The sequence below is a fragment of the Leptinotarsa decemlineata genome, unplaced genomic scaffold (genome assembly GCF_025532065.1).
Source record: "Leptinotarsa decemlineata unplaced genomic scaffold, Ldec_3_MD MMD2_tig00005462_RagTag_RagTag, whole genome shotgun sequence".
In the NCBI taxonomy this organism is placed as follows: Eukaryota; Metazoa; Arthropoda; class Insecta; order Coleoptera; family Chrysomelidae; genus Leptinotarsa; species Leptinotarsa decemlineata.
The window spans coordinates 268,117-290,712 of NW_027412625.1; the positions used below are offsets into that span (position 1 = coordinate 268,117).

The following is a 22,596-nucleotide window of genomic DNA, read 5'->3' on the forward strand; positions in this document are numbered from 1 at the left end:
TGTGAGTCTTCGTCAATTGCATGATAGAACTGATCAATACTTGATGAAAATATATTATAACGTATTCAAAAAACACACTTTGATGTGAGATTTCCATTTGAAAGGTTGGAGATTTGTCTCTCTTCTACAGGGTGTTTTTAAACATGCGGCAAAAATCCCAGGGACTAATTTTTGGACTATTCTAGGAATTTTTCTACCTTGATGATTTTTGATAGGGCGCTTTGTTTTGAAGATACGAAGCGAAAACACATTTCGACAATAACAATTTATTACCAAAAGTTACATGTAATGTTTCTTAATCTACAAGAATTGTTAAAAATGACTACCCCCCGCTCGGTTGCAAGAATTCAATCTTCACTTATACTCCCGATATCTCCATTTCGGCTACGTTAATAATTTTAAAATTTCCAAAATTGTTACTGTCGAAATTTTTTTTCGTCCCTGAATGTACTAGTAGTTGAATTGTAAATATTCATAATTCTCGAGACATTTAGCAAAATGTAACTTATGAACAACCATGGCGCAGAAATGAAAAAATAAGTGAACGGGTGTGACCCAATCGACTCACACTGTTGATTTCAGCTACGCTTGTGTGTGGACAGCGTTCAAATGTTGACACAATTTGATCTTAATCGCTAATCCAGATGCCTGTTCAATAAATATGTTTACATCGAAAGCTGTATGTTAACAATAATTTCTAAAAATAGTTATATCCTGAAAATACTGAAATATCCCGACTCATTCATTCAAGCTGAAACGAAAGTGTACACTGTGATTATTTGAATATTACCCACCTAAAATTTTCCATTAATCGATCGCGGAGATTTTGATCGAGATTAGCTCTAAGGCAGCGATGTTTTTTTTTTGCTGATGCCTCATAAAAATGCAATCAACTCCATAGACGACAGGAATAAAGTAATTTTATCGGAAAAATGGGTTGAAAACCGACTGCAGAAAAAACCCTATTCCCAAATACCGGAACTGCAATGCTATTTTTGAAACTCGTTTCACCTACCAAGTCGGCATCTTCAGGAGATGAGGTTCACTAATTCCGTACTCTGAAACTGGTTTATATTTATATCTAACACTTTCACTTTTCGACACACATCAATGATTCGTGGTAAACATTTGTGGCCAATTTTTTTGTTGAACAATTTCAACAGAGTGATTCATATAAAGTTGATCATACTCTCGAAACCATACAGATCTCAACAGTTTCAGTTACTCTATGACCGTTCTCCAAAGCATGTTGACCGGCACTAGATGTACTGAGTGTATCTTGAAACGAGTTCTGATAGCTCGCTTTGTCTCATCTATACATTCTTGGTTTTCACATCATATAAATAATTATTACAAGTTTTCAATGAGAATATCACATTTCAAAATATATTTCAACAAAACTTTCGATTAAAAAAATGCATTCCATCCAATGAATCAGGAAAGCGACTTGAAAACATTATTTTAATTTCTGATTCTCAAAAAGGGTGAAAAGAAATGATATCTTTACTGAAATAAATGTCAATGTTTGTGAGGATGGATGTTTATGACTTTTTCACGCCCTAACGACTGAACGGATTTAGATGAAACTCCACATAAATACAGCTTATACATCAGAGTAACATGTAGAGTACAATTTACAAAGATTTTGTGAAATTTTGGTCAAAATATAACGATAAGTATTGAGTAAATCGGAAAAATTCTTGCCCCCTGAGATCTATCTTGGCGTGCGCGGGTTATACCTTCGGAGTTACGTGTAGATAATTACCGTAAGATTGTTTATCTTGAATATTTCTAAATAAAAGTCTATTCTAATAAAAGTTACGGGGTAGCCACTGTATGCAAATTATTGAACCATAAATACAATTAAATTGGATACTATTTTTACAATGCACCCTCGAGAATATCTGTCGCATTCTAATAGAAATTTGTAAATTGTTGTCTGTTTTCTGTGTTCTGTTTTTCACACCAAGTAATTTGAACGAATTGTTTATTATCACGATAAGATTAACTTGACGCAACAAAGTAAGTCATTGCGCGGCGCGCCCGCCGGTAGAGGGGCGGTCTAAGCAATGAAGCGCTATTGCCGAGAACGCGACACGATCCCGGACAGACGTGTGAGAGCAGACGGCATTGACGGTTATGTTAGTTATGCTAATATCTTCATAGGTAACATAATTCGATTCTCAAAGCTATTCATTTCTTGGTGCAGTTGGCATATTTTTTCAGTTACTGTATTTTTAAAGTAAAAGTGTAAATCAGTAGCTGTTGCCCGCTCTTATATCAACGTACAATCGAAGTTACTGAACCTACCTGGAATCTTGAAATATGCAGGTAGGTTCTTTGTATAGCCTAAATAAGCATCAAGAAAGTGAACCAGGAATTTTCACCCTAAGATGCAAATATACGGGTTCAACGATTGTATTGAACTTCGTCAGTTTTGAACCTGAAGTCTCGAGTCAATGAAAAAATACTGGTTTTTCTCGATACTTTCAAACGTTCATTCAAGAAATAGGTGAATTTCCAGTTGGGAAATACTTGTATTTACCTGTGGCTGAAATAATTTCCCCAACTATTTTTGTGGTAAAATTTCCTGATAACGGTTGTTATTTCATTATTCAACGGAATGATACTAGGTTACTCATCCGAGATGAATGTCACAAGAATATGTCGTATTAATGTATTGTCAATACGAAGTCAATCCGAAAATCCAGATAAAAAACCAATGTATCGGTGTTGATAAATTTACTAGCTGTTACCATATAAAACCTTCCATATGAAAATGATGATTAGATCTCGTAAATTATACCACGCTGTCCATGTCATACAAAGAAACTGCTGACGTTCGGTAGGTATTTAGTTTTCATGCCATTCGAATTGACTTCGTATAGAGGCTATGACCCGGTACACTGTGTCGCTATAAGATACCTGCTAGGTTTTTCATTGAATGAGTTTTCCTCTGGAAGACATCTTAAAAGTAAAATTAGCTGTGAAAGTCATAATCCATTAGGGATTAACTTTCGCAAATTATTGATGGGTATTGATAAATCACTATTCCGAACAAATTTTCTGCATCAATAAGGAAACTGATGATACAATTTTCTGTTCAAGAAAATCATCATTTCACATCATTAAAATCACAAGAGTAAACTTCATTGAGGAGTTTTAGAAATCATTCCACATTCAAAAAATTATTCATTTTGAAAATAATATTTTGGTATACTACAATATTCCAGAGGCAGTTTCTCAAAAACTGCTAAGCAAATTACGAAAAGTAGGGATAGCTTTCAAGATGAAGTATCTCACAAATAATAAATCAATTTGAAAATTTTCAATTCTATGGAAGAGTATTGAAGATGCAGTTGAAATTATACTCGAAATTGTTTTTCTGGAATAAAAATTTAACAAGATATCGAGTTGTTCGATATCTGCTGTAGCAGACGTCAGGTATGAAAACCTGCACACCCGGAGAGAGAGAGAGAGAGAGAGAAAAATGTTTATTCATTTGCGGATTGATAGAATAAGTTACATATATAAAAAAATATATGAGGGGATTCCTGTTAAAGGGTAATGCCTCTTGAGGGTTGGGTTTTTTTACAAATAATTTAAATTAAAATTTTCGGAGTTAGAAGTTGCATAATTTGTTGGAGTGTCCGGGTCCATAGCGGTGGTTGTTCTTAAGAAATTGGGTTTATGTTGGATCGAGGGAAGTATGCCTGAGACTTCAGGGTGTTCCAGGCCATGCGCTGTCCTCTATCAGATCGCCAGTGGTACTCCTCTAGGATGTCCTGGATTTGCTCCGTCGGGTCTTCCACTGCTCCCAGTCTTCCACTGCTGGCTGGGGGAATGGGAGCTTCTTCCTCGGTATCCTTCTGGGGCCTCCACATGGCGTCCAAGGGTTGGTGTGGGTGCTGATGGCAGCGGTGTTGTTGCTTCTCATGGCTTTCGCAGCGTATCATCCTTGTTGTTCCTGAAATCTCAAGTTGGTTGGAGTAATATTTATATAAGTCTTGGGAAGGGTATCGTAATGGGAGGTTATAGATGTTTCGTAGGATTCGTCTCTCGGTTTTTAGTATACGGTCTCCGGGAGAGCGTGCAGTAGATACACACCCGGAGACAACGGACAATTTGTTATTTATTGGCTGTATTCATTGATGTGTAGGTAGGCTCACACCATGACTACAAGTTGGATTTCAGCAACGTGTTTTGGGGATCTGAACTCACATTACTAGATGCCGTCGGTCTGACAACATATAGACGCTACCGATCTGTTCCCTGGTATTCGTCTGTTGTCTATAATCGAGACTTGTTTTTTTCCAATCCACTACCATCTTTGGTCGAAAAGCGTCTGCTCATTTTTCCGTTAACTAACTGTCTCCCCTTTCCGAACGACAATTCTCAAAATTTTATTTGAGACCATTTGAAGCATTTTTGACAATTCACCTCCTGGGCCTTCATTTACAAAATGTATTCTCAATAGTCAAACTTATATTTTTCTCTAATGAAGAACAAGAATGAAAACATGAAAAATTGAAGACAAGGATACTCTACTAAAAATTTGTAATGTGGCGGTTCATATCTCTGATATTGATTATTGAAATAACAAAAATATTTTTGAAATTTTTTTTTAAGTTATTTCATTCAGGATTTCCTTCACGAATAAAGCTCATTCTCACGAGAAATGACCCAATTTCTCGCTCGATAAATGTATACTTTCATTCAAACGGTTTATCGATTTTGTGTTTACTATAAAAAATTCCTAACAAATTCTTATGGCTCAATTTCAGAAAATTAATTACATTATACTGACAGTATATATTTTCGAACTGATTTATTTTCAGCTTCTGAGAATAACATTCATTGGTGATAAAGAAGGCCGATTTTTTAGAGAACTTGTGAATGATACCATTAAAACACGAGAGGAAAATAACATTATTCGGCCAGATATGATTCATTTATTGATGGAAGCAAGGAAGGGGATACAGCAAAAAGAAGAAAATATTGGTGTGGATACAGGATTTGCCACAGTCGAAGAATCGAATATTGGTGAGTAACTGATGATATGTTGGTTTTTGTGGTCGGAGTTGGTTACACGTTGATGAAGTGATCATTTGAATGAATGTATTATTCAGTATAACAATACGAAATGAATGTTACCTGGGAAAGCAGAGAATATCATAAGAAATAACTTGTCTTGAGAAATGTCTTGAAAGTCTAGTGTAGAACGAGTTGAATTGTTGCCTACAGAAGGGATTCCAGTCACTGAAAGATTGCTATTGTGAAACTTATCAGATTGAAAACAATAAAAACATTTGTCTGAGATTGATTGACAAAGTTTCAAGGTTAATACGCGATGTTAGTGATGCATCTCTCCGCGTTAAGGCACAATAGATTTAATTGAATAGAACTGGCTGATACTTGATGAAAATTCATATTGAAAGTCATTATTACAGTTCATTGAATGAATTTCACTATGAAGGGTTTCACAAAAACCGCGACACCTGTTTCACTATTCTATAGCTTTCTCAAGCGTAAACATTTTTTTACGCTTGTCGCGATTTTTGTTAAACCCTTTATAGTGAAAATCATAAAATAAACTAATATTGAGTTACAATAGATATCAAAATGGACATTCTGTTGTTGAAAAATATGAGTGTAGTCATTCACGTACTCCGCTCTTAAGTTTTAAACAAATGTTCTCGTTGAAAATTGCCGTTATCAAGATGCTGAAATTGTTTCAATATGGATATTTTGTTTGAATTGAAGGGGTTATATTTTTTAGGAGTGATTAATTTTTCTGGGAAAGAAAGTTTTTGGCTTTCTACTACTCCATCTGATACAAAAAAAAGGGATGAGAGAATCTTCCAAAGAAAGGAAGGAAGTAATCAATTTGAAACTCTATACATGAATGTGTAGATCATGCAAAGAAGTAACTTTCAGACACAAACTGAAAGAAAGTCCTCCTGAAACAGCTATTTTCATATAAACATTGAATTACACGAAAGAAAATAATTCTTTCGAAACAAATACTTCTATATGAACACTGAATTATACAGAAGATACGTTTCTCTACTCAGTTTGTATTTCAAACATTTGTTGTGGAATAAGAATCAGATATCATTCACATGAGTTCTACTTTGAATGAATGGTTATAAATTGTACTCACATAGAACACTGTCACCCTCACTGGTATACACCGATGTTTCGGCTTGAGACACTTGCCCTAAGGCTCTTCAGTACCAAAATGGATAACATTATAGAAAATACACACACTTCATTCATGAATTACGATTTTGAATGTCACGGAATAAGCTTGATCTGCTTATGTCATCGATGACATCGATGTTTATATGAAAGTAGCTGTTTCAGGAGGACTTTCTTTCAGTTTGCGTCTGAAAGTTACTTCTTTGCATGATCTACACATTCATGTATAGAGTTTCAAATTGATTACTTCCTTCCTTTCTTTGGAAGATTCTCTCATCCCTTTTTTATTTACCAGATGGAGTAGTAGAAAGCCATAAACTTTCTTTCCCAAAAAAATTAATCACTCCTAAAAAATATAACCCCTTCAATTCAAATAAGATTCCTCTTGGCTAGGATTAAATCAAGTAGGTGAATGAATGTCATTACGATGTCATCGATGACATAAGCAGATCAAGCTTATTCCTTGATATTCAAAATCGTAATTCATGAATGAAGTGTGTGTATTTTCTATAATGTTATCCAATTTGGGGAAAGTTTTCGTTATGTGGACACCCGGCGATTTTGAAAAAATGTTTGACTGTACTTACGTATTTTGATGCGTAGATTACGAATCCGAAAGAAAAAAGCGGCCCTTCAAAGTTCAGAAAAGGGCAACTTTTCAGCCTTCTTTTTCACTAAATAAACTATTTAAAAATAAGCATTCATTCACTAGGTCACCTTTACACCTTATTCCTCCTTCTTTAACACTTTTCACTTCAATACTCAACATTTTTCTTATAAAAATGTTAAAAAATGTACGGAGCTGCTTTTTGGTTACATATCACTGTATTTTACGTTTTTAAGGTTGATGATATGGTTGGTACGACTGATGCAGTCCATATTCCTGAAGTAATTCAAATGTTTTTTACCTTCATTCTTTAGATCGTAAATTGGTTTTTGGTGGTGTATTACGAATCTGAAATAGTAGACGACGACAAATACCAACCGCTTTTTTCCGAAATGTCACTAGTAACTAACCTAAAAATAGAATAATGTCACCAGGAGAAGCATTCGTTTTTAAATTGAGTTTTTTATAAGAAAAATGTTGATTATTGAAGTGAAAAGTGTTAAAGAAGGAGGAATAAGGTGTAAAGGTGACCTAGTGAATGAATGCTTGTGTTTTCAAATAGTTTATTTAGTGAAAAAGAAGGCTAAAAAGTTGCCCTTTTCTGAACTTTGAAGGGCCGTAACTTTTTAAATAAGGGAGAGCGCCGCTTTTTTCTTTTGGATTCGTAATCTACGCCTCAAAATACGTAAGTACAGTCAAAAATTTTTTCAAAATTGCCGGGTGTCCACATAACGAAAATTTACCCAATTTGGTACTGAAGAGCCTTATGGCAAGTGTCTTAAGGCGAAACATCGGTGTATACCAGTGAGGGTGACAGTGTTCTATGTGAGTACAATTTATAATCATTCATTCAAAGTAGAACTCATGTGAATGATATCTGATTCTTATTCCACAACAAATGTTTGAAATACAAACTGAGTAGAGAAAAGTATCTTCTGTATAATTCAGTGTTCATATAGGAGTATTCGTTTCGGAAGAATTATTTTCTTTCGTGTAATTCAATGTTTATATGAAAGTAGCTGTTTCAGGAGGACTTTCTTTCAGTTTGTGTCTGAAAGTTACTTCTTTGCATGATCTACACATCCATGTATAGAGTTTCAAATTGATTACTTCCTTCCTTTCTTTGGAAGATTCTCTCATCCCTTTTTTTGTATCAGATGGAGTAGTAGAAAGCCAAAAACTTTCTTTCCCAAAAAAAGATATTTTGTTCTTCTTTTCATTTTCTAAAACGTCATCTTCATATTCCTATTCCTGTCATTATTCTCATTAATGAGATCATACAACCTGAATCATAAACGAGGTCGTACACGGCGATATTTATTTCGGGCCCATTTGACATGAGTCCCAAATTCCATTGCTGATTCACAACGAGATTTCTATTGCTCGGAAAACAATTGTTCAGGATCAGCAGTATCGAAACTTTTCTGTTGACCAGTGCCAGCTACTGCAATTTTGGGTACATTTCGTCGATTTTCTCACAATAAGACTCTGCTGTGATGGATTGGCCTGGTTGCAGTAAGTTAAAGTGGATCAAACCAACTGGTGAGCACCATACAGAAACCATGGTCTTCTTTGGTGATATTTTGACTTCAAGAAATGCCTAGGTGGCTACTGTCCTGAACATCTGTTGTCGTAGAGGAGCTACGTCCCATCACACGTGACGATCCGATCCAAAAAAGGATCGTTTCGGTTACACAAAAGCAAAAAAGAACAGATCTCAAAACGTGACCAATTCTATCGATCGTTCGAATTGTGGGCCATTCACTTTTCGAATTTTTTCGCTCTTCAATACGTTTCAAAGCATCAAAATTCCCACCAGGGTTCTCAAATCCTCGTCTTCTGTTTTAATAGGTCGACCATTTCGAGGCTCATTTTTAAGGCTAGAACGCACTGTCTGACCATTAACACTATCATTGCCAGAAATCTGGTTAATTTTGTTGTCTGTTTCGGCAGCGCTTTGGTTCAATTTGGATTCATAGAGCAACATTGTCCGAGCTGAAAATAGAACGGCGTCCTACGTGTCGGCGGAGAAGAGCTGGTGCTTCATGAAAGAAGCGAAGAGACGATAAGGGTCCTATTGGCTAAAAACGTGTGCGTACCTTAAAGGGCTGAAACAATCCTGGAGGCTCGCTTGGACGGAAGTGCGAGCAGCGGCAAGGTGGTAATGTTCGAGCCCAAGATACACCATGAGAAAATTGGACGAGGAATTGCACTTGGGAAGACCCTGTTGCATGTTGATGAAGTTGTGCCGGTCAGGGTCATGAATGTCAACTACTTTCCCGGGACTTTGAAAAAAGGAACAATGCTGGGGCACTGTTCGTCCATTTCCTCGGTGATACAGAGTGTACGCAGTTCGGTTAGCCAAGCCAACAACTTGCCTAAAGAGTTGGAGAAGTTAATTGACATTTCCTCCAAGGACATACCACCAACACAACTATCAAAACTGAGGGAGTTAGTCGGCAGAACGAATGTGGTTCAGCATGGAATCGACACTGGGAATGCCCGACCAATCTGGCTATCAGCTAGAAGACTCCCTCTGGCCAAGAGATAAGAGGCAGACAAGATAGTCAGCGATATAGGAAAAGAAGGAGTAATCGAACCTTCTGACAGCCCCTGGTCTTCCCCAGTCGTGTTAGTGAAGAAGAAAGACGGCTCGACAAGGTTCTGCGTGGATTATCGCCAACTAAATCACGTGACAAAGAAAGACAGCTACCCTCTTCCAAGAATCGACGACAATTTTCTCGGCCTTGGATTTGAAGAGTGGATATTGGCAAGTTGAATTGGCCCCAGAAGATCGAGAAAACTAGTTCATTGTATAAGTTTGAGTATGTCCATATAGGAAGAAACTGCAGTAACGTTAGTTACAAATAAAAGTGGTAAAAAACATAGATATTTTCATTTCTCTTTGCATTAAAATCAATTTATGACTTCAATGTCATAAAATGACATAACGTTTCTATTAATCTTCATATATATTTATATCTAAAAGTTCTGGTTCAAAAGATCCAGTTAAATTTAATGATGAAAATATTAAATACTCTCCTAGTGTTAAATTTCTAGATGAAAATTCTAGATGAAAATTAATCATGGAGAAAACACATTGAAACAATGTGAAAAACTACAGCTCTTATAACGTATTCCAAAAAAACTAAATTGTTTTACAAAAACGCAACACGTGTTTCGCCATACAATGGCTTCATCTGGCGTGTCTTTTAACTAATTGTACACATTCAATACTAAATATATATATAGTTTATGGAGTACCTGTAATCAAAGTACCTGTAAACGAAGTACCTGAATTTTAAGTAGCTGATATTTTAAAACAATTTACTGAAAATCTCACAATAAAGTGTTTTTGGAATACGTTAGTTATGGATTTTCCTCAAGTATCGGCCGATTCCATCATATACAGCTCTTATAATTGCAATTTTAGTCAAAATAAGAAATTTTGTACCTTTAACCCCTAGTTTATAAAAACGCAAGGTAACGAGGTAAGGTAAGGTAAGAAAGTTGAAGTATTGAGAAAACGCACTTGTGTTCTGGATAAAAAGTAAGGTAAGGTAACGTCGGTAAGGCAAGGTACCGCAAGGTAACAAGTTGGCTACTTTCAACTTTCTGCGTTGCGTTCTTACCTCCGAACAATCAAAAAGCGGATATATCCGAATGATGTAAAGGTAATGTCACCAGATAAACTTGAACGTCACATTGTGAAATTTGGGTATTGTTCTATTAATGAATATTAATATTGGTATAATATTATGGAAATGACAATTATTATTTATTTCATATGAATGATTACTGCTGTCAAGAATATGAAAAGTCAATATTTGTTTATTCAATTCTGCCAGCTCAAAAATTACCAAAACCTATAATCACTATGGCAATTCTTCATACTTTACTTTTTCGTGAACGTTAAAAAATGGATACCTTACCTTACCTCTCTGCATTTCATTACCTTACCTTACCTTGCATTATTATAAACTAGGGGTAAAATACCTTAAATTGATTTATTTTGCATTTGTATATTTCAAAATTCAATATCTTATATCAGTATGGGGAATGGCAATTAATTCCTCATTGAAATCAATTTAAAAACTTCAGAACAAAGTTATAAGGTGTATATACAAGTTGAACTACAAGGAGCCTACAATCAAGTTGTATAAACCAAAAAACTATTAGATTTGTCATCCTTACATAAATTCAAATCATGTACCGTCATTCATTAGGCCAAAAATAAGCTCAAACATTCAAATTTGACTTTCAAAATCAATGGTGACGAACACAAATTTTTGAGAAGATATTCAGACAATTTGAAATTAATGAAAATGAAAACAAATATTGAACAAAATTCGGTATACCGAACGCTTTCAAAAAAATCAATAAACACAAATTCCGGATCAATTTGGAAAAATATTTGTGGTTTGTATAGACAAATTATCTGATGAGTGCATTTATGTTTATGTTGACAATCATATTCAAATATATATGTATGTATATATGTGTGTATACGTATGTATATTCATTTTTTCCAAGTGTCAGTTCTGATTTATCTTTTTTGTGTGCTCTGTTCGTACTTAGTTATGTTATAGTTTGTTTTTTGAATTATTGTTTTTTTTTCCCTGCTTTAAACATTGTATGTTTCTTGGGAAAATAAATCAATATTATTAATATTACAAAATGCTGTGCAAATTTGTTCATTCTCAGTTTTTTTTTTCAGGAAAAGGTCATACCAAAGAAATTACTAATACTGACATAACAGCTCAGGCTTTGATTTTTTTCTTCGCTGGTTTTGATTCTGTTTCATCGCTCATGTGTTTCATGTCGTATGAGCTCGCTCTGAATCCAGATATTCAAATAAAACTAAGGAACGAAATTGAGGAGACACTAGTGGCATGTGAAGGAAAAATAACCTATGAAGCTTTATTGAAAATGAAATATATGGATATGGTTGTATCAGGTAAGATAAGGCTAATAATTCTTTATGAAACATTGCAAGTATTTTCAGAAAAAATATTTCAGATATATTGTATATGAGAGAATACCGAAATTATTTTTTTTTAATCCAAGAGAAATCTTCGAAATTTTTTATTAACTGAGGAAGGGAGAATTTGAGTCCTTATCTAAAAAAGTTCATTTGAAATGAAAATGTATACCTATTGATAGTAGAAATTTATGATGATTATATGTTGCGTTGTTAGAAATGATTCGAAATCCAGATTTTATTTCATAAACTTTGAATGAAACGCAGTGTTGGGATACAGTCCAGTCATTTAAGTATTTTCTGAGAAAAAATTCCTACTGAGCTGAATTTTGGTATACACCTTCATTATGGCGTTTTAATGAAGAAGTGAAAAATTTCATTTCGATAATCTTTAATATGAAAACTAATTGAAACTGCGAAAATGAAAGATACATGTGATATAGCCTATACGAAGTCAATCCGAACAGTTAAATAAAAGACTGATGTACTAAGGTACGCTTTACTACTAATGAAAAAAATCCATGTGGGTTTATGAAAAATAAAATTAATTTTGAAAAAACAAACCCCCCGCTCATGCCATGAAAAGAAACTACCGACGTTCGGTAACTATTTAGTTTTTATGCCATTCGAATTGACTTCGTATGTCGACCCGTTGCAAACAGAAGTTTTGATCTTCTAATATAAGTTTGTTTCTTTCCTGTCTCTTCCTGAAGCTTTTGCTGCAAGTAGCAAACTAGAAGCCAAAAACGTTGCATCCATGATCAATTTCACTTCTCCCCCTTTGAATTTATAAGTTTCGACAGCACGTTCAGGATTCACTGGTATCCAGTACTTTGTCACTGAGAATCTGGGGCCCACAAATTATAGGCAGCGACCGAAACAAATAGATGCAGAGAGATGATGTAGAGCGTTAATTGATATCTACAATAAACCCTCTAATTGACATCCAGGAATTGTCTTCATCTAACTTTCAATGTGATTATTCAAATGATTCTACAGAATAAGAATTTCGAAAGTCGTGGAAGGTGAATTATATCAAAACGGAGTATAACAATGATTTCAAGTCTCAATATCGATATAGTATTAGACTTACAATTTTTAGTGATCACGATATCGACGTTCGACAGATATTTTTAACAAAGATTATAGTGGAGATAGATAACTTACAAATGAGTACCTAGATAATTTTATTAAGTATTTGAATTAATTTGGATGAGCGTTATATATCGTAGATGAGATGGAACAGCAAACATTCGAAGTCATTTTTGGAATCGGGTTCAAGAACCTGTAAAAATCCAATAATCTTCATATGTGATGGAATTGGCCGATACCTGATGGAAATCTATAACGTATTCATGTATGAGTTTCACCACGACTATGACGTATAACATTTGTGAAAAGAGATGATTCATTCTCCATCTTTTGGAATGCTGAATCGAGAATTTGGAAAATTTACTAATTGAACGAATAGAATGGAATACTTCCCCTCCATTGGAGTTACTTAACATATTACAACGAAAACTGAAAAATGCATCTTCGTGCGTGTATGACGATTTCTCTATTTTTTTTTTGAAAATATCCCTGCCATTTCTTATTTTTTCTCACACACATATGGTTAATTTATCTCTTTCAACCGAAATATTTCGAGATCAACTCAAAACTGGAAAATTGGTGGCAATTCATGAAAATGGTGATTCGCAGTTTGTAAAAAATCTATCGACCAATCAAAGTTCCGTCCAACTTTTTAAAAATATTCAAAAATTACTATCCTTAACAGGTTCTGTATCTGTAGAGTAGGGAGGGTGAGTGTAAGCCCACGCACTTAGGCCAAATGTGACCCATTGTACATCCTCCCGAGAAGTTGTCCTCCTAGGTCGTCGTCCATCCTGTCCTTTCCAGGAAGGTGGACAGGTCGCTGGGAGACATCTCCTTTATATCGGCAGGTGTAGGCCAAGTCTCGCCGAACACACACTCTCTTATTGACGATAACTCCGGGCACTCGCACAGGACATGCCTGACAGTCTCATCTACCTGTTCACACATCCTGCATAGAGGTGTGTCCACTAGCCCCATATTATGTAGGTGTTTCCTTAGCTGACAGTGGCCAGTCAGAAATCCTACTGTAAGGCGTATATTTTTCCTGGTCATCGCCAGATATTTCTTCGGCGCCAGCTTCCCAGGGTCGCCCAAGGTGATCCTGGCAAGATTACATCCTTTGATTTCATCCCATCTCTTTAAAGATTGAGCATGGGTGTAACATTTGACTAGTTCCGCAATTGTCAAAGTTATCAGGCCGTGGGTGCCACTTGGTCCTAAAATTCTTAGTCCAGCCGCTTCCTTGGCTAAAGAGTCGGCAATGCGATTACCTTTACTCCTTTCGTGCCCTTCAACCCACCTCAGGATAATATTATCTACCGAGGCTTTGGCTAGATCTTGGTGGCACTCTAGTGCTAGCCCTAAAGTAACACGGTGTCTGTTCAAGGCTAATAGTGCTTGTCTGCTATCAGTGCAGATTGTTATGTTTTTGCCAGAAATTCTTTTCTTGGTTATTTCTTTTGTGGCGATTGAGATACCAGCCAGTTCTGTTTGGACCACGCTGGTATTTCTTCCCATTCCCCATTCAAACCTTAGGCTTAGTGATCTGGAGTACACTCCACATCCTTTTGAGCCATCTGTATAAATCCGTATTGCATTTGTAGCATCTGACTCTGTGTTCTGCTTAATTTGTATTTTGTAGGGTTTATTGAACCCAAACCTGGGTTCAATTGCATCACTTGTTGCCTGCAGCAGAGGTTGCGCAGTAAGCGCTTCCCGCCATAGGCCCAGCCTCAATCGACCCATTCCTACTTTTAGGTTTACACCAGCCGTGTGCAATCGTACCATGGCCATTAACGCAACCTCCTTAACGTACAGATCCAGAGGGGTCAGACCCGTGATTAATTCCATTGCGGCGGTTGGTGTTGTTCTCATGGCTCCTGTGATGTTAAAATAAGCCAGTCGCTGTATTTGATATAATTTTTGGATGGCCGTTGCTTGTAGAACTTTCGGTCCCCATGCAATGGCTCCATACGTTAACATAGGTCTTACTATTGCAGTGTAGATCCAGGCGACTACACGGGGTGAAAGACCCCATGCGCGTCCCACTGTCCTCCGACATTGCTCATAAGCCACGTATGCTCTTTTTGCTCTACTCTGTAGATGAGAGTTCCATGTTAGCTTCTTGTCGAGGATAATACCAAGGTATTTCACCTCTTCAGAGAAATATAGTTGGCTTTTGAAGATTTCTAGAGGTTTTAAGCCCGTTAAACTTCTTTTCCTGGTGAAAAGGACCATCTCAGTCTTCTTGGGATTGATCGACAGTGAGTGTTCCTTACACCATGTTTTTATCAATTTGAGCCCATCCTGCGCTCTATCGCACAGTGTGTTTACAAATTTGCCGGTGTGCAAGATAACTATGTCATCTGCGTATGCAATTGTGTAGAATCCATTTTTGTTAAGGTGATTAATTAGGGTATCCAGAACTATGTTCCAGAGAAGGGGTGATATGACCCATCCCTGTGGACATCCCTTCATGACCAGTCCTTTAACTGTGATGTCTTCTACATTAATACTTATTGCTCTGCTAGAGAGCATCTGGAGTATCCATTCTCCTACTACCAGGGGTACATTCCTGGAGTGTAGTTGCTGGCTAATTGTTGGAAAGGTTGTTTTATCAAACGCTCCCCCAATATCTATGAATATACCTAGGGTGGATACTTTGTTGTCCAATGATCTCTCGATTCTGCCAATGACATGGTGAAGGGCCGAATCAGTAGACCTTCCCGGGGTATATGCATGCTGATTTGGATGAAGTGGATTGATAACAAGTACTTCATCTCTTATGTACCGCTCACATAGCCTCTCCATGCTTTTTAAGAAAAACGATGTGAGACTAATTCTGTTTAAAAAATCTGTTTTTCCGTTAACCAGCTGTCGCACCCCTACGAACGACAACCCTCAGAAGTCGAAACTTGTGCGAGCTAAGGATTAACAAGGTCTTACCTTTTAACGTGTGATTCCTAACACGGGTTGGACGGCAGCAAGTGAAGATCGATCGTTCAGAATAGGGCTTGAACCACCGACCAACACGGCAGTCAATTCGAGTGAGTGAACAAAGCACCCACGCCGAACCGCTTGGCTACCGGCTGACCAAAATTGATCGGAATGCTTTTAGTAGGGTGTAGTCCATCCTACCTGGTTTGTGTATAAATACTACTCTTACTTCTCTCCACTTACTGGGAATATACCTCAGAGCTAGAGAGGCTCTAAATATTCCAACCAGGTGTGGCATAAGAGTGTCCAGTCCCCACTGAAGTAGGGCTGGTCTTATACCGTCAGGCCCTGGTGACTTGAAGGGGGAAAAGCCCGATATAGCCCATCTCATTTTGTCCTCATCAATCACTGTACTAGCATATTGCCAGTCATATTGTGAGGGTGTTATTGGTACATCCATCCAGTTCGCCGTTCCAGGAAAGACAGAACCTGGGAAGTGAGTTTCCATAAGAATCTCAGCACTCTCCTGGATGTTGGCGGCTTTGTCGCCATTTTCCCTCGTCAGGATGCCGATAGTCTTATGGTGGTCATTTGAGAGTGCCTTCTGTAGCCTAGAAGCTAGTCGAAAGTCTTCGACTGCCTCACAATAGGCTCTCCAGGCTTCTCTTTGTTTTCGTCTGCAGACTTTTTTGAACTCTCTGAGGTTGGCTTGATATATAACCCAGTCCTCTTCGAGTCTTGTACGTTTTGCCTTGTTAAAGGTCGTTCTCGCTGTCTTCCTGAGGTGTTCCAATTCAGGGCACTACCATGTGTTGGTTGTGCCATGCGTTTGAACCATCCTCATTGGACAGGATTCCTTATAGGCAGTGTCTATTTTGTTGTGGATAGATACCGTGTACCTTTCCAGTTCTTCATTGTTGCCAGTAGTCAGGGCCTCTGTTTCCCGCAGAGCTCCTCTTAAGAGTCGATTGTAGAGAGCTACATCCGTCCTCTTCGGGTCACGGGATTTCACAGTAGTCCTGAGATCCTGGCTTACCGTATAGGTCAGCCAGCGGTGGTCTGACATAGAGATATGGTCCGAGACTTGCCAGTCTTGGATTTTGTTTGATATTTCGGCTGTCGTGAGCGTGATATCTATTAACGTTTGGCTACGGGCATTAATAAATGTTGACTCCGTGCCTCTGTTCAAGATTGTTAGATCTTTCTGTATTATATATTCGTATAGTGACTTAACTCGGGCGTTGATATCCTTGCTGCCCCAGCTCACGTGGTGAGAGTTTGAGTCGCAACCCAATATGAGCTCCACTCTCTGGTTGAGGCAGTGGTCCACTAGTACTACCATTTCTCTGGTCGGTGGTAGGGTGGCTGCATCTGAAGGGAGGTACACCGATGCGATTATCAACGCCTTTCCCAACTGGACATTCAACTTTGACCGCAGTGAGATCTGAGGTGCTGAATTGTGCCATCGGAAACGCTCTGTATTTCCTAGAAACGTAGACAGCCGTCCTAGGTTGCTAGTTGCTTGGTTAGCTGAAAATTTGACCAGTTAAACTACTGAAACCAGTAATTTTGGTCTTTATTATCCAGGGCTCCTGGATCAAAGCTATTGCCTCCTCCAATACATCAAGTTGGCGACATAGTGTTGCCGTTGCCGCCTTATTGTGTTGGAGGTTGCATTGTATTATTTTTACTTTTTTTCCAACGTCCTTGCCCATGAGACAGTTGTTGGATACAAATTTTCCTTTAGAGGTCCATCTGTTCCCCTGCTAAGGGGGAGGTGGCCTCCCTGTTTTTGGGTGCCTCCTCCATCAGGTCATCGAATGTCATCTGTTCAGATGCTTCGACTTCCTTTTCGGGACCCATGGTGGCTTTGGGGTCAATATCCACTTTAGGTGGTTCAACCTCCGAGGACCTAGGGTCTTCAGAGGTGCCCTCTGTTTCTTTTATTGTTGCCCTAATAGTCAGTGAGGTAAACGCGTAGCTTAACCTCATCGACTTCTTCTTCAGGACAGCCATATCATCTTCTCCGAACCCGAAGACGAAGAGGTGTCCTTGTGGGTTCATCTTAACCTCATGATGGAAGGTGCACCATCTTGCTACCTTCAGGTCAGGATTCTGCGCCTTTAGCCGACCTAGCACCCTCTCGTTTTCACCGGATGTCGTCTTGTGGACGTCCTTCGGGATCCAGAGTGAGGCTTTGGTAAGCGTCTGGAGCTTATTCACACTGACGACCGCAAGTGATGCCTCCTCCCATGGCTCAATATTCATTGTGGCTTTCTTCAGCCACTCTAGCGTCACGTCGTCATCGCAGACCACTCTGATGATTTCACCGGAGTATGTCCACGACTTGAACGTGGGCGGTTTGCTGTTGTTGCTGGAGGCGGAGAAGATGATCTTGTCCAGCTCCTCCAACAGTTGTTTTTTGATGAGACTCTCTCGTTCTGCGGTAACCTTACCGTACGGGTTAGTCTCATCTATGATGGCTACCTTGAGGTGTCTCAAGGCGGCATCCACGAAGGTTTTGGAAGGTGCAGCGACATTTCTGTCGCTGCGCAGCTTCTTCAACCTTCTTGGGGTTCCCTCCGTGGAGGTACTCGCGTGAGGGCGCTTTCCTGCGGTGGCAGCCGGTTCCTTGCCTTTTTCCAAGGCGGAGCTCTTGGCGCCCTCCGCAAGAGGTGCCCTTGTTGTTGAGGATGGAGTGGGAGAGGTGGAGGGTGCACTCATAGTTGCTGCCACTTCTGCCTCTTTCGCTCTCTTCCTCCTCTTGGCCTCGGCGCCGCTGATACGCTTACGCCTTGGCCTTTGCGTTGCATCGCGAAGTGGTCTGCTATGTCCAGCCTCTTTCTGAGCGGTAGCTTGGGGTGAGCATTTTTGTTCATTCCCAGCCCCCGCCCTAAATTGAGGTGAGCATTGCTGTCCAGCCTCGGGATTGGTTGGTTTTTTTTTCATACGTTTAGTTTCCATATATGTTCCCACGAGTAGCAAGGGAAGGGTTGGTCACCTCTAGTAGAGCCCCGCATTACCAGAGGAAGGCTAGTTACAATGAGGTTTCGCCCGGTTCCTCAAGGGGATCGTTCGTAACCGCACATAACCCTGCGGCCATTCAGCTGTCGACACGATTTCTTACATCTTAGCTTGAGTAGGCTGGTCCGCGGTGGCATGTTTTGCAGGGCTTTTGGGGGGTTTTAGTTCCCCTCATCCTACTTATTTTTGCAACTGACCAGGAGTCCGTCAACCCCGTCCGTTGGGCCACATTGGCTTCCCGGATAGGACCTCCAGTCCCCTGGCCGTTTCCTTATCCGCCACCTGGGGACGCGTCCGATAGGTAGCCCAACCCACGGGTTATTAACAGGTTATTAACAGGTTATTAGCATACTGTACCTAATAGGTTTTAAATTTCCTCCAATAATTAGCACGGATACTCAAATAAAAAACCAATGATAACAGCAGATGACTTGTGTTATAAGAAACTGATGAACTGAATGTGTGCCATGTTGGGATCTTTTGTGATCTCTATGGACGAAATTGTGTCTACAAATTGAGCAGACACAATTGGTGTCCCTCAAGGCTCAGTTTTTGGACCTATTTTTTTTATTACACCTGAACGATTTGGATGCCTAACCAGTTCAGTATTAGTTCACTATGTATGCAGATGATACGTCACTGATCATTTCAGATAAATCAGACTTCTGTCAGATAAATGCAATGAGACTTTCTCGTATGGGAATCATTGGTTCAGTGCAAACCTTCACCTGAACATGGAAAAACGAAATCCATTAGATTCCATAATCGTCAGAAAAGCTGTTCCGATGTGACAATATCAACAAAAACTTGCATTTATGTAGAAATTATTCAACAAGTCAGGTTTTTAGGCATTGAAGTGGATAAGTGTCTCACATGGAATAATCACTGTCGAACACTACAATCGAAATTAAACTCCTACACATATCAATTCAGAAATCTCAAACTCGTCCTTATCGAGAAACAATTAAAATTATATTATGCTCAAATGAATTCCAGACAAAGATACACTTCTGAGATGCACTTCTGAAACCTATCCATCTCGTATCAGATGTTTTCATTGCGCAGAAGCGTATTATTCGTACTATAGTCAGAGTTGTAGAGATCACTTCAAGAATCTAACTCCCTCATGCTTCCGTCAGTGCTGATTTTTTAATTCTGCATATGCGTAAAAGAAAATCGTAGTAACTTTACACCGAACAACTCCAGATACGTATACAAAACACGCTAACAAAACCATCTTTATATTCCTTTAAGTTAAAAAATATTACTGGAGTTATTGTTCCCAACACCAAACCGTTATTTTAACACCTCGACACGTGTTTCGACCACCAAGTGATCATCTCCAAGAGGAAGATCAATTTGACTAAAGATGATCACCAAGTGATCATCTTTAAGAAGGTTCCAAACAGTTCATCACACAAGTTCATTTTAGTTGTATAAAATTCATTATAATTCTACTCCCCGAATTTACAATTCATTATCCGAAGAAATGAAAAAAGTGTGAGACACTCTATTATTTTAAAAACAAATTGAAGGACTTTCTAGTGACAAAGTGTTCCTATTCTGTAAAGGAAATTTCTAAAATGTAACATGTTATCCGCCCATTCGTTTATTTGTTTTCCTAATCTTTAGTCTTAAATTTTTTGTGTGTTCAATTATATTTCATTTTACTCACCTGTACTGACGAATTCAATACAATTTTCAAATTTGAAATGGAAAATAAAATAGTATTATTATTATTACATGCTCATTTAATAAGTTTATTAAAGTCATTCCATAATGTTCAAACATTTTTCATTGAATCATATATATGACTGATGACTTGATGACTTGATGACTTGATGACTTGATGACTGATAATTTCATACAGATGAAATTATTAGTCATCAAGTAGGTAGAAGGTCATATCATTCAGATTATTATATTCTATAAAGCACTAAATAGGTAGAATTTAGTCAGTACGAACATGCATAAGGAAGCTATTAGGCAATGAATTATATGTTGAGGTTTTGTGAATTTTTAAATGACATGGTGATGAAGATACCATTTCACTTATTTTTCCGTAAACAAAATACTTCATTTTTATTGTTTTATTCATGAAAAAACCACCTTTGAAAAGTTTGGCAAGTAACGATTAGTTCTGATCATTGTGAACTGTGGGAAGTTGCAATGAATATACAGTATTATCATCTCTTTCAATATTCATTTCCACTGATATTGTTCAATTCATTTCAGAATCATTGAGAAAATGGCCAAGCCTCATAACAACAGACAGAGTGTGTACCAAACCTTATATAATAGAAGCTGCAAGCCCAGATGAGAAGCCATTACATATCGAAAAAAATACCTTAGTGGTTATATCTATCATTGGTATACATCTTGATCCCAAATATTACCCAGAACCACTGCGTTTCGATCCAGAAAGATTCAGTGAGGAAAATAAAGGCAATATCAATCCTTCGGCTTATATGCCATTTGGTGCGGGACCACGGAATTGTATTGGGTCCAGATTCGGCTTATTGGAAATCAAGACAGTGTTTTTCCACATTTTGTCACATTTCGAACTTATTCCAACGGAGAAAACACCGATTCCTCTGAAACTCACTAAAAAAACCTTCAACTTAGGGGCTGAAGGTGGTTTCTGGTTAGGATTGAAAAGATTAAAAAAATGAATCATGTTACAAAATCCAAACTGATTGACAAAATACATTTTTGTAAAGATATTGTATAACAGACATTATATTACGGTTCTGAGCAAAGAAGCATATGATTTCATTCAAAAGCATTTTTCTATCATGTATCGTGATTCCACTAATTTGTATTTTTGTGATGTATCTTGATAACAATCAGTTATATTTCTTCATACAGTCCGGTCCACTTTTGAGAGAGCCACTTCCATATTCCATATTCCTTTGGTCCACAACGGAGAACTAGCAGTGAACAAGTCAAAGCACTACAATGTTATGAATGAAAATATTGGTTTTGCTGTGGCATTCGCCAAGTCTATCTACTTTCGATAGTTGGTCAAAATCGTATTTTCAAAAACAGATATATGAGAATGCGTCCGTCACAAGAAGGACGTACATATTTGTGTGTTTTGAATAATATTCATAGAAGTAATATGTATCCCTAACGTTTTTTATATTGAAAATTTCACTGTCACTCAGGTCTATAAATCAGTTGAAAAATGTCACGTCTTCCTATCCTGCAGATGCCGACCAATCGTATTGGTGAAATAGTCTACTATAAGATGATAGTGATGATAATTATACCTTCCCAAAACAAAACACAAACACTACAAAACATCTTTAAGGCTCTCTAAGAGCGGTGCCTAAGCGAAAGTAGCGATTCACCTTGGACTCGAATCGCCGTAAATTAAATTCATTTGGAAATACGTTTTCAGGAAGTTCATTCCACATAAACACAGTTCCTCAAATGAAAGAGTTTTCGAACAGTGAAGTTCGAGTTGAAGCTCAAAACGAAGAGCAGCCACAGTCCGTCACGTATTTCTGATACTAATCGCTATTGGTGGAATCAAATATGAAAAGTCACTTGAACACTTCTTGTGAATGTATCTATGTATAAAAGAGAGATAAATCTTCATTTTTTCGATGTTACAGAGTATCGAGGTCGCTAGTGATGTTCATGTTTTCATGTTTCTTTTGTGGATGAAATCCAGCAGCTTTACGGTATCCTCCATACGCAGCTTTATACATGTGGAAAATACTCCAAAGAAGATATGATCAGAGCT

General features: G+C 37.9%; 2 protein-coding genes across 4 annotated transcripts in view; one reads left to right on the plus strand and one right to left on the minus strand.

Annotated features, from left to right (window-relative positions):
* Nucleotides 1-21,607, plus strand: part of LOC141484280 (cytochrome P450 9e2-like) — a 32,648-nt gene extending 11,041 nt beyond the window's left edge. For all 3 annotated transcript variants that reach the window (XM_074179362.1, XM_074179364.1, XM_074179363.1), the window contains 3 exons: nucleotides 4,839-5,043; nucleotides 11,526-11,765; nucleotides 21,081-21,607. In XM_074179362.1, the coding sequence (XP_074035463.1) occupies nucleotides 4,839-5,043; nucleotides 11,526-11,765; nucleotides 21,081-21,517 (882 nt within the window). In that variant the 3' untranslated portion in view covers nucleotides 21,518-21,607. The remainder of the gene's footprint in view (nucleotides 1-4,838; nucleotides 5,044-11,525; nucleotides 11,766-21,080) is intronic.
* On the minus strand, nucleotides 3,481-5,986 carry LOC111508873 (uncharacterized). The gene is made up of 2 exons (XM_074179370.1): nucleotides 5,155-5,986; nucleotides 3,481-3,967 (listed from the first exon to the last, which is right to left on the minus strand). The coding sequence occupies exons 1-2, from the start codon at nucleotides 5,174-5,176 to the stop codon at nucleotides 3,675-3,677; spliced, it is 315 nt and encodes a 104-aa protein (XP_074035471.1). The 5' UTR covers nucleotides 5,177-5,986; the 3' UTR covers nucleotides 3,481-3,674.
* Nucleotides 21,608-22,596: the final 989 nt, after the last annotated feature.